Consider the following 11,930-nt stretch of genomic DNA (forward strand, 5'->3'; position numbering starts at 1 on the left):
GGATCCGAACCGGGGCCCTCTGGCGTCCCAAGCCAGTTCTTTACCAATGCGCCACTCAGCCAGCCCCCCAATTCTTGAAAGCGAGGAGAACCAGGAATTGACAGGAGTAAAGGTGAGGACCTTGTGATATGAGGGAACCGTCCCCTCCGGCAGAGAGGGTCACACAGTCCCTGTGCTCTGTTCTTAGCAGAACGGTCAACTCAGGGGCTCCTCATTTCTTCCTGTGGGGGGGGGGGTTCCCAGTAGGTGACAGCCTGGGTAGGCAGGGACCACCAGCCCCAGTTATGTAGAGGGAGGAGTTGGGGACCTCACCGGAGTTCAGGTGAGGACCCTGAATGCTCGAGAGAAGACCTCCGCACAGAAGAGGAGGTTGCTCAGCGCTCTGCCGTGCTGTCAGGTTTGGGAGTCCGAGGCAGGGGTCGTGAGATGTGACCCACGACCCTTTCAGGGACTCAGGGAGGGTGTGAGAGTTGTGGACTCCAGTCAGTGGAGGGCAGAGTCCCAGGCTGAGTTCCATCGAACCGCCCCTGCTAGCAGTCCTCAGAGACCCCTTGGCCAGATGTGGTTCACTCGCACTTCCGCCTGGGCCTGAGAGCCGCAACGGTCGTGCGCGTCGCTCGGCTCGGTGGAGAGCGGAATTCCCAGACTGGTCAGGTAACAAGCCGAGGACCCCGAATGTCGACTGAAGTGACCATCCTGCCCATTACCGAGGGAACCCCACAAAGTCCTGCCCGAGCGTCGGCACTGGGAGGCCCTGGGACAATTCGTGGGTTTCTGTGGGGGCGGGGGGTCGCACCCCGGAAAGGAGGGCCTTGGTCTACATGGGGGGGCCCACAGCTGTGTTGAACGAGGAAACCTGGGCCCTAACTAGCATCCTGGTGAGACCCTGAGTGCTAAGGAGGGGGGCACTTTCCCCAAGGGGGCGGAGGGCAAGCAGGGCCGGGGGCGCCAGGCAGGTAGAGCCCCACACCGCGCGCCGGGACTTGCTCTCGAGGGACTCCGGGAAGCAGGGCTGACGGACAGACACAGGTCGGCAGAGGGAGGGAGGAGTCCCAGGCTTTGACGCACACCAGTGGGGCCCTGTGAAGCCCCGCCCCTGCTGTTAGCCCGCGCAGACTCCGTACAGCCTCGGCAGTCAGGCCTTGGAGGTCCTGTACGGTCGTGGCCAGATACGGCTCGCCCTGACCTTCTCGCTGGGAAGGTGAGGACCTTGGTCTGAGGGGACACACACTCCAGTCAGTGGAGGTCAGGTACGAAGTAGGGGACAGCCCTGGTCAGGTACGAAGCTCCAGCCCTGGTCGGGTACGAAGGTGGAGACCCTGAACATGGACTGATGCCTTACCCCCCAGTGCCCCCATCTCCCCAACTCTGGGAGGTCCTGGCAGAGCTGTGGGGCCGCCTTCTGCTTGGAAGTTCCCAGGGAGAAGAGGGCCTTGGCCGGAGGGTGTGGCCCTACTTATGGGGAGGGAACAAGGCCTAGGCCTTAACAGGAGTCCAGAGTGAAGACTGTGTCCCCAAAAGAGGGGCCCGACCAGAGGCCTGCCCTCAGCTCAGGGAGGGGTCCTAAAGGACACCTACAGTTGCGGTGTGCCCCAGCTTCCTTTCTAGGCCTGGTCGGCTCTTCAGCGAGAAGTTGCAAGCCCTGCCTGGAGCCAGTCAGAATTCTGAGTAGCGAGAACTGAGCTAAGGGCCACTGCATTGGGAACTGTGGGATCCTGTGGCGTCCCACCCCTGTTCTCAGGCCTTGGAGGCCCCAAACACCCTTAGCAGGATGTGGCTCATCCTGAACCTCCCCACTCTGAGGCCTCATTTAAGCAAAGACCTCGGTGTGAAGGGCGTGGGCTCATGTCTACCGAAGGGGGAGTCCCAGGACTGGCCCAGTGTCAAGGTGAAGATCCTGAGCGAGGACACGAGGACCAATCAGCCCTCAATGGAGAGAGCTGCACCAAGTTCCACCTCTGGGAGGCCCAGGGCAGAGCTGACAGATCCAGGTGCCCCCTGACTTCAGCTTGCAGGATTTAAGTGGATGCAGGCCTTCGTTTAAAGATTGGCTGCCCGGGTTCAGCAGAGAGGAGAGCCCCGGGCCCTGTGGGGAGTGAAGGCTAAACTCCTGTATGAGGAATGAGCGGGAACAACCGCTCCAGAGCAGAGGTGGCTGCCTAAAGTCTCACCTCTGTTGTTTCCCAGAAAGCCAAGGGCAAAGCTTGAAGGGCGAGGTGACTCCTCATTTCCTGTGGGGGCTGGGGAGTTGTCTCCGAGAGGAACAGAGAAGTGAGGGTCTCAATCTGAGGGGAGTGGTCCCAGGCAGGGCTGTCAGGGCTGTCGGGCTGCAGCCTGAGGTGCAATCGAATACCTCCCCAGGGTCACCAGGGGGCCAGGAGAACAGGGGCCCTGTGGGGGCCTAGAACAGTGTCTTCAAGGACACCTTCAGAGGTGCGTTCTTAAAGCCACAGTGGCATCTCCCCGTGGAAGGGACTGCCACCCTCTTATTCTCCTCCTCCAGGTGCCTGCATCACGTGCCTTCCTGTCACACTCCCGCCTGCTGTCTAGAACGATGGCCATGCCTGGTGGTCAGAAGAGTGAGCTCCGCGCTCCTGAGGAACCCTGCGAGGCCCCAGGTGAAGACCAGGGCCTTGGGGCTGCCCGGGCCACTCCAGCAGGGGAAGAGGAGTCTCCCTCGTCCCCCTTTCCTGTGTCTGGGTGCACTCCACCCAGTGCCCCTGCTGCAGGCACTCCCCAGGAGTCTCAGGGAGCTCCAGCCACTAGTTCCCCTGCTGCAGCAATTTCCGGGGCAAGTTCTGGTGACGGTGCCCAGAGCCGAGGGGAGGAAAGTCCAAGTTCTCCCCAGGCTCCGTCCTCCTCGGAGAGCTCTGGCAGCGATCCCCTGGCCATAAAAGTAGGCATGTTGGTGCAGGTTCTGCTGTACAAGTATAGAGTGAAAGAGCCCATTACAGAGGCAGAAATGCTGACGATCATCGACCAGGAGTACAAGGAGCACTTCCCTGAGATCCTCAGCAGAACCACTGAGCGCATGGAGCTGGTCTTTGGCCTTGACCTGAAGAAAGTCGACCCCAGCAACCACTCCTACGTCCTTGTCGCCAAACTGGACCTTCCCAACGAAGGGGGACTGGGCGGTGGCATGGGCTTTCCCAAGAATGGGCTCCTGATGCCTCTCCTGGGTGTGATCTTCCTGAATGGCAACCATGCCTCCGAGGAAAAGATGTGGGAATTCCTGAATATGTTGGGGATCTACGCTGGGAGGAGGCACTTCATCTTTGGGGAGCCCAGGAAGTTCATCACTGAAGATTTGGTGCAGCTACAGTACCTGGAGTACCGCCAGGTGCCCGACAGTGATCCTCCACACTACGAGTTCCTGTGGGGCCCGAGAGCCCACGCTGAGACCACCAAGATGAAAGTGCTGGAGTTTTGGGCCAAAGTCAATGAGATGGACCCAAGTGGCTTCCAGTTTCTGTATGAAGAGGCTTTGAGAGAGGAGGAAGAACGGGCGCTGGCTGAGCTGCAGCCAGGACCCGCTCCGGGGCCACGTCCAGCAGCTCTTCCCAGCGCTAGGGAGGTCTGAGGCAGTCTTCACCTTTGAAGTTCGAAAAGGGCTGTCAACCTTCTCAGCGGTGGAGGGGCGAGGGGGGGATGGCGAAGGCCCAGTGTATCTTTTCTTTATGTTCCTGTTTTCACAAGTAACTTACAGGTTTACCTTTTTCCCCTTGTTTTTCCAATGTGTTCCTTTTACGAAAAGCTTACCTACATTCAGAATCTAAATTTATGAATAACATGGCTCACACATTTATTGCTGTTTATCAAGTTGGAGAGTAATAGTTTTGTACTTTGTAAAGCAAATCAAAAGCACTTGAGCCTTTCATTGTGGTCCAGTACCAGAAAACAGAGCACTGGATACAATTTTTCTTTAAAATGTGAAAGAGCCCCACAGTTTAAATGGTTGGGATAATGAAGTAGTAAAACAGCAAACGGCGGCTAATTCTTGGTTTTTCTTGATCCTTTTACTCCTTCTTTTGGTAAAATTAAGAGCGATGCAGGAGCATTTGCTTAGCTTATTCAAGAATGTAGGAGAAATTAAATCGTCATCAATTAGAGCTCTTGGCCACTGTCTCTTTTGTTTCCCTAACATGAATTGAGTGCCTGCTCTTTCTAAGGCATCATGCTAGCTCTGGGGATGTGCAGGCCAAGAAGACCCAGCCCCTGCCAATAACACTGTAGGGCCCAGGGGAAGCTTTCGTACAAGGAGCAGGGTGAGGCCCACACTCAACCCTGAAGGACAATACACAGAAGGGCAAGGAGGGAGGAGTTTCCAGACGGGAGCAGTGCAGCGAAACGCCACGATACAAGGCAGGCTGGGAAGGTGGGCAACTGCCAGTCCGCTGTGGGGGGAACTTTAAATTGGGCTGAACCAGGGGTGCCATGAGTCGGCTAAAATGGTGAGCAGAGACCAGGCTCTCAGATGGTGGGTCACAGAGTGCAGAGACTATGCCTGCAGTGGAAAACTGGCCTTCCCAGTTCCTTAGGGATGCTGCGAGCCCAAGAGACATCCCGCCCACCTGGGGCAGGTGTGGAAGGACTCCTGTGCTCTGTCGCCCTGCAGGTGAACACAGCGCACTCACTAGGTGTTTTTCGCACTTTGTGTCCAGAGTTTCTGAGATATTCAGCAGCGACTGGGCTGGCCCACATTGTCCTGGCCTGGGGGGTGACCTAGACCATTCCATTAGAAGGGAACCTAAATATGGCATTCTTCTCTGTGATACGGCGAACTGTAGTTGAGGTCTAGATCTCTGGTGGTGGTGGAATGAATGAGAATGGGGATGGGTTAAATGCCAGGGAAGCTGGGGGCGGGGGGCAGGAGGTTGTTGGTCCTTTACACACCTGTGCATCCTAACTGGGAAAGTCTACCTCACGCCCTCGTGGAATGATTGATCACCCAATGGGGAAATACCACTTGGTTTTATTTACTAAGCAGCATTCAGGCTGATTGGGGCTTTTTTTTCCCTAGAGCATTGTGTATCCTCTGACTCCTCCTCAATTGCAAACAAAACAAAACAAAACACAAAAACCCCAGTGTGGCATGTGGTATCATCTGAACTTTTTTTTCAGGGAATCCAGAATGTGGGAACTCGGTCTGAGGGTCATGGACTCAGAAAATGGAGGGTAGAGTTCCAGGACTGGTCAATTTTGTAGGTGAGGAGCCTGTATGTGGACTGAGCCGATCACTGCCCATCACCAAGGGGACCACCCAGTGCCGACCCTCTCTCAGCCCTGGAAGGGTGGACAGAGCTGTGGTGTGACTTCTGCCCGAGGGCCTCAGGGAGGGGAGGGCATTGGTCTAAGGGCTTGGTTCCAATTCTGCCAAGAGAGGCGTTCTGGGTCCTAAGTGCAGTGTAGGTAAGGAACCTGAGTGCTAACCAGTGGACCTCTCTCCAAAAGGGGACCATCCACAGCCCCACCCCTGTGGTCAGTACTGGGAGCCCCAGGCAGGGGTAGCTAGATGTGGTGTACTCCAAGCTCCCCTTCTCGGGAGGCAGGAAGGTGAGGGCCTTGTTCAGAGGCCAGTGAACTCAGGTCAGTAGGGGAGTCCCAACAAGCTCAGAACAGAGAGGGCTCCTCTGAGCTGTCAGCCCTGGATGGCCCTTGGCAGTGGTGATGGGGTGAGTTGTCCCTTCTCTTTCTCTTAGGGGATCCTAGGGAGATGAGGGCCTGGTTTTAGGTGTCAACTTCAGCACAGCAGAGGGGAGAGGCCCAGGCCCTGCCAACAGTTGATATAATGGTACTGACTGTACACTGAGAAGCCCTCACCCCAGAAGAGAGGCTGTCCACTACCAGCCCCTTCTGTTACTCCAGGCAGCCCCACACGGGGCTGACAGGCTGCAGCCTAAGGCACGCGGTAGTTTCCTGCACAGGGGTCAGGATGACCTGTGGGGTCCGAGAGCACTGCCCTGGTGAGGGGCTCGTACCTTCTCATTCTTCGCCTTCTCCAGGTGTCCATATCACAGACCCTCCTGCCACACTCCTGACTGCTGTCCCTAAGCACAGCCATCCTGTCTTGTGTTCAGAAGAGTAAGCTCTATACCTGTAAAAATTGCCTCCAGGCCCAAGGTGAGGACCAGAGTCTTGGGGGTGCTCAAGCCCCTGCAGTGGGGGAAGTGTCCTGTCCTCCTGCTCTCCATCTTTCAAGCATATTCCCTAGAGCAAGCATGATGTCAAGTCACACAGCACACTCCAGGGGCCTCAGACAGCTCCACCTACCATCACTGCTTTCTGTAAGGGTTTCACACACAGGATCTTATGAAGGTGCTAAGAGCAAAGATGGGGGAGGGACAAGTTCCTCCCAGGCTGGTGTGACTATTTTTATGTCAGTATTTACTAGAGTGAAGTCCCCTTAAGTCAGCTTTTTGGCGCCAGGTGAAGTAGACACACTGAAATTTATTTTCTTTTCCAATGAGCTACTCATCATGTCACTCTTTAAATCAACCCAATATGCACCAAAAAAACCGGCAAAGAGAAGTAGGTTTGATCAACATATGCAAATACTCAAGAACGGGCAAATGAAAACTGAGAAATAAGATTGGGAGGATAAGGGGAGAGGAAGAGTTTGTTTCAAACTGAGACCTGAGAAGAACTTGTAGAAGAGTGGAGCTGAGAGCAGGAACTTTGGGTTGGGCAGCTCTGTGGGCTGGAGGTGGGGGAGGAGAGAGAAAGACCTCTAGGGCAGAAGGAGTCGCTCTCCCCACACTTTCTCACTGGGCCCTTTCATTCAATTCTCTGTGCATTTACTGGGGAGGCAGTGGGCTCCGGGCAGGGTGGCTTTGGGCACAGTCAATAAACAGACGAAAAAGACTTTGTCTTCCTCTCGTGTGGGCCAACAGGTTAGGGATAAAATATCTTAGTATCCTTTGGCATTTAAAGTCTACAAAGAATGAGAACCCTTAATCACAAGACTAGCAGGAAAAAACAAGCGTTTGACAAAATTAGGCATATCTTTCTTTTTTAGGTTAAGATTAATTTTGTTTCTTTCATAATAAACAAGAGTCATACATTTCAGGACATCAATGTGTTGAGATTATCCAAGGGATTTTGATATCACCCCTCCTTTTTTTACTCTGAAGTATATATTGCATTCAAAAAAGCATATCAAGGGCCGGCCGAGTGGCGCGATGGTTAAGAACTCGCTTGGGATACCAGAGGGCCCCGGTTCGGATCCCACATATGAGGGCCAGTGACACTGCCCTCCACAGCTAAGATGCTGAACAACAGCTCAACCTGGAGCTGGGCTGCTGTGAGTCGCCGGCGACGGCGTGGGCTGCAGTCCCTGTGGCGGTGGGTTGCCATGGGCTGCCGTGTGTAGCCAGCAGCCAGCGTGAGCGGCCAGCAGCCGCAGTGAGCGGCCGTCCAGAAGCCGGCGACTGATCTGCCTCACCCGGGAAGAGCGCAATGATGGTGCCAACTTGGGCCAGTGAAGCAACGTCCTCCACAACTAGACTGAAGAACAAAAACGACAGCAACTTGTCTGTCCCCCTTCCCCCAATTCCCCAGCACTGTTCCCATCCCCCCAATTCACCAATAAAAATCTTTAAAAAAAAAAAGCATATCAAGGACCAGCCGAGTGGTACGTTGGTTAGGAGCTGGCATGGGACGCCAGCTCTGAGCAGCAGGGCCGCAGTTTGGATCCCACATGAGGGTCAGTGACTCTGCGCCCTCTACAGCTAAGACAGTGAACAACAGCTCGACCTGGAGCTGGGCTGCCTGAGTTGCTGGTGATGGCGTAGGCTGCAGTGGGGCTGGCGGGCAGCTGGCGTGAGCTTTCGTGAGCTGCCGTGAGCCACCATGAGCTGCCATCCAATGGCCGGTGAGCAACTGCCTCACCCGGGAAGAGCACAGTGATAATACCAACATGGGCCAGTGAAGCGACGTCCTTCACAACCAGACTGAAGAACAAAAGGACAGAAACTTCTCTGTTTCCCTTCCCCAATTCCCCAACGCTGCTCCCCTCCCCCAATTCCCCAATAAAATCTTAAAAACAAAAAAGCATATCAAATATGTATGTGGAGCTTAAAGAATAATTATGTGAACACCTTTGTACTCACTCGTAGATTAAGAAATAGAACGTTGCCAATGTCTCAGTAACCCCAGTGATCCTTCCCCAATGGTATACCCCTTCCTGCTTGCTATGGACTGAATGATTCTGCTTCCTCAAAATTCATATCTTGAAGCCCTAATGTCATGGTGTTTGGACGTGGGACCTTTGGGGAGGTAATTAGGTCATGAAGGTGGAGCCTCCATGATGGGATTAGTGTCCCTAGAAGAAGAGGAAGACAGCTGGCCCTCTCTTTCTCTCCACCTTGTTAGGACATAATGAGAAGACAGCCATCAATAAGCCAGGAAAAGAGGCTTCGCCAACAATGGAATCTGCTGGCACCTTGATCTTGGACTTCCCAGCTTCTAGAACTATAAGAAATAAATGTTTGTTGTTTAAGTCACCCAGTCTATGGCAATTTATTATAGCAGCTCAAGCTAAGACACTATCCCAGAGGTAACCACTATTCTGAATTTTGTTACTTGTTTTCTTACTTTTCTTTTTCCCAAGTTTGAATGTATTCCTAAACAATCTAATCCTTTGTCCATTTTGTCTGCTTTTGAACTTTATATAAATGGAGCTACATGGTAGGTAATCATCTGTGACTTGCTTTCTTTGCTCTCTATGACGTCTGTGATACTCACCCATGTCAAAGCATGTGGTTGCACAATGGGTTGGTCCACTTTACTTAGGTTAATATTTGAGTTGTTTAATGCTGCTATGAAAATTTCTGTACATATCTCCTGCTTCACTTGTGAAAGAGGTTTTCTAAGTTTTATATCTAGTAGTGGAATTACTGGGTCACAGGACATGCACATGTACAATTTTACTAGGTGATGCCTAGCTCTTTCCCAAGTGGCGGTACTAATTTTCACCACAGTAGAAGAGAATAAGCTTATCTATTATTTATCTTTCACCAATGTTTGAAACTTTTCCACTTTTTAATTTTTGTACAGCCCATTTGATGTGTAGTGATGACTCATTGAGGTTTTAGCTTGCATTTTCCTATTTACTAGTGAGGTTGTTGGCCTTTCCATATGTTAAGTTGTTTTCAACAAGAGGGTCCATCTGGAATTTTGCCTGTCCTATTACTGGAAACCGAAATCCAAAGGCAATTATTTTTTTGTACAATTACATTGAAACTGGTTACTTTTCTATTGAAACACCTATCACGTAGTCAATGAATATAATTAGCAACCCTCAGGCTCAACTTCTTTATTCCCTTGAGGAAGCTGAGACAAAGAGACAATCATGATATGCTAGTACTTAAGAAAAGATGGCATCCCGTTCCATCTTTGCCCATCTCACTTAGCAGTAATGAAGATCACAGTATTGACTTGGCATAGGGGCCCCTACGGAATCCCCACTGCCTCCTTTTTCTCTTCCCCAAGCAATATTAAGCAGTATTCAGTTTGTGCCCACCATGACATAAGCCCTCCACTTGTGAGATTTCTTCTTCCCCCAACCTATGTCCAAGTGTGCCTGAATCGAAATGCTCAATGGTTCTCAATCAAGGCTAATTTTGCCCCCCAGGGTACATTTGGCAATTTCTGGAGACAGTTTTGTTTGTCACAACTCTGGGTGGGATCTAGTGGGAAGAGGCCTGGGATGCTGCTAAACAGTCCCCCACAACAAAGAATTATCTGGCCCCAAGTGTGTCTAGAGCTAAGGTTGAGACATGCTGGGCATTGATAAGCCCAGAGGGTCTTGCCCATGAGAGGATGAATTCCTCAGGGAGTATAGGTAGCACAAAATACATGTGACAGTATCACCCAAATGCAATTCTATTGTCTCATGAGAGGAAGGTTTAATTGTTAAGTCCCTCTCTGATGTAAAAATGATATCACCACAGCAAGCTGGTACAATCTCTGGGTTAAGAGAAAACTTTCACAGAAATATTTAAGTAGTACATATTTTATTCATTGCAGTACATGTAAGAACATGTCTTTGGGGACATGCACGTGGTGGGACTTAGTTAAGTACAAGGAAAAAGTCCCAATTTCCAGTCCTATTTGTTTCTCACAGAAGTGAACAAATTACTAGTTGCATATTGAGTATTAGGACAAATCAGGGCAATTCAGGACAATTGAAACTCCCACAGGAGGGAATTTGACCAAGGGTCTTCCAGGACAGCCAGGACTTAACTGAAACTTGATTAGTACAGTTGCTGAATCAATACACTTCACCAACAATTTCAGTGGCTTCCATTCAGGAGACCACTTTCCTTCAGAAAAAAATAATTCACTAGCACTTGAAAAATACAGAGATTTTCCTCAAGATGATTCAATCACATTTTAATATCGATGTTTAATTTATGGCATAAAATACATAAAATTTCAATGATTTTGTACCAAATAATATTGTACCAGCAGATTTCCTGAAGCCATTAATGAGAAGAGGTGAAATAATTTCTAGGAAGAAAAACTGAATCAATTAGGGTTCAACAGAGAAACAGAAACACGATGATGATGTAGAGTGAGGACTTCATTATAGGGTTTATTGTGGAGATGGTAGAGCAGTGCACGTAAGGCTGTTTTCTCTGTGTTTCCAATTGAGCCGGAAGTCACTATAGTCCAGCCAGACGGACAACTGGAGGTGAGCTGGGCATAGATGAAAGCAAAGACACTGGAACATGCATCTGTCTCTTACACCTCCAGCCTCAATACCGTGGGTAACCTTCAGGAGAAGCTGGCTTTGCCATGGTAATCAATGCACAGGGCTAAGGAGGAAACCTGTCAGGAGCTGATGGGCTTTGTGTCCAGGTACTGCCCCCTGCTGACAAGGAGAGACAGCGGGATCACTGACAACTTGCTTGGCACTCCACAGCGGAGTTATAAATATAGCTGCTAAACATAGCTGCTGCTTAACTTCTGAACTTCCAAATCTCATGCAGCTTTCTCTTGTGGCCATCCCTATCCTGAAAGCATACAAGGAAAGGAATTATGGGAAATGCGATACAAAGTCACCGCAAACACGCTGCTTTCCAAAAGAGGAGCAAATACTCATAGTTAAGCATTTCCCACCATGAATAGTGGAAATTAGTGCATTAGTGGATAAGAAGTTGGCAGTAGCCTTAGGAATGTGGATGTTAGAGAATTGAATCCCAGAGGATGAGAAATAAAGATAAAATGACACAAGAAGTCTTTCTCAGGGAACTCACGATCCAGGAGAATGTGAACTGTGGAACAGACCGAGGGCATCATATTTAAGCTGGCTACTAAAACTGTGATTATAACTGGGCAATAGTGGGGGCTGGAAGCTAATTTCATAGAGATTATGACGTTGATTCTACCTTATAAACGTGGAACTGCGAAAACTTGTTTGGAAGACTAAGTAAGCAGGAGATTAGAAGGTTAATAAATCAAAGAAAAAGGACATATAATACTTTCTGTAGAATCAGAGAAGGCATTTGATAAATTCAATATCTATTCATAATTTAAATGAACTATTAATAAAATAGAAACTGATTAATGTGTTTCTTTATTGTGATAGGATGTAATAAAAATCAGTATTATGATTTATGAGAAAATGCTAGAAGCATTTCCATTAAAACAAGGGCAAGAAAAGGATAGTTTTTATTACCATTATTAATTTTTTTCAATTTTTAGCCAAAATAATTAAACTAGAGCAATAAATCAAAAGGCACACAAATTGGGAAGGAGGAGGTAAAGTTATCATGATTTCAAATGAATGTTGATGCAAAAATTCCAACAAAATATCAGCAAGCTAAATTCAACAACATAAAAAAAGGATTGTATACTGCAACCAAGTGTAATCTATCCCAGGAATGAAAGCTTGACATACAGAAGGTGCCAAAAAAAATTTATACACA

General features: G+C 49.9%; 1 protein-coding gene across 1 annotated transcript; it reads left to right on the forward strand.

Moving 5' to 3' along the window:
- The first annotated feature begins 2,557 nt into the window (after positions 1-2,557).
- Positions 2,558-3,580, forward strand: MAGEB17 (MAGE family member B17). Its single transcript, XM_019666064.1, has one exon. The coding sequence runs from the start codon at positions 2,561-2,563 to the stop codon at positions 3,578-3,580; it is 1,020 nt and encodes a 339-aa protein (XP_019521609.1). The 5' UTR covers positions 2,558-2,560.
- The last annotated feature ends 8,350 nt before the right edge of the window (positions 3,581-11,930 follow it).

This window comes from Hipposideros armiger, unplaced genomic scaffold (genome assembly GCF_001890085.2).
Source record: "Hipposideros armiger isolate ML-2016 unplaced genomic scaffold, ASM189008v1 scaffold_13, whole genome shotgun sequence".
NCBI classification, from domain to species: Eukaryota; Metazoa; Chordata; class Mammalia; order Chiroptera; family Hipposideridae; genus Hipposideros; species Hipposideros armiger.

Excerpts from the sequence above, each read along its gene's own strand:
- MAGEB17 (XM_019666064.1), top strand. The coding sequence starts at position 2,561 with ATGCCTGGTGGTCAGAAGAGTGAGCTCCGCGCTCCTGAGGAACCCTGC.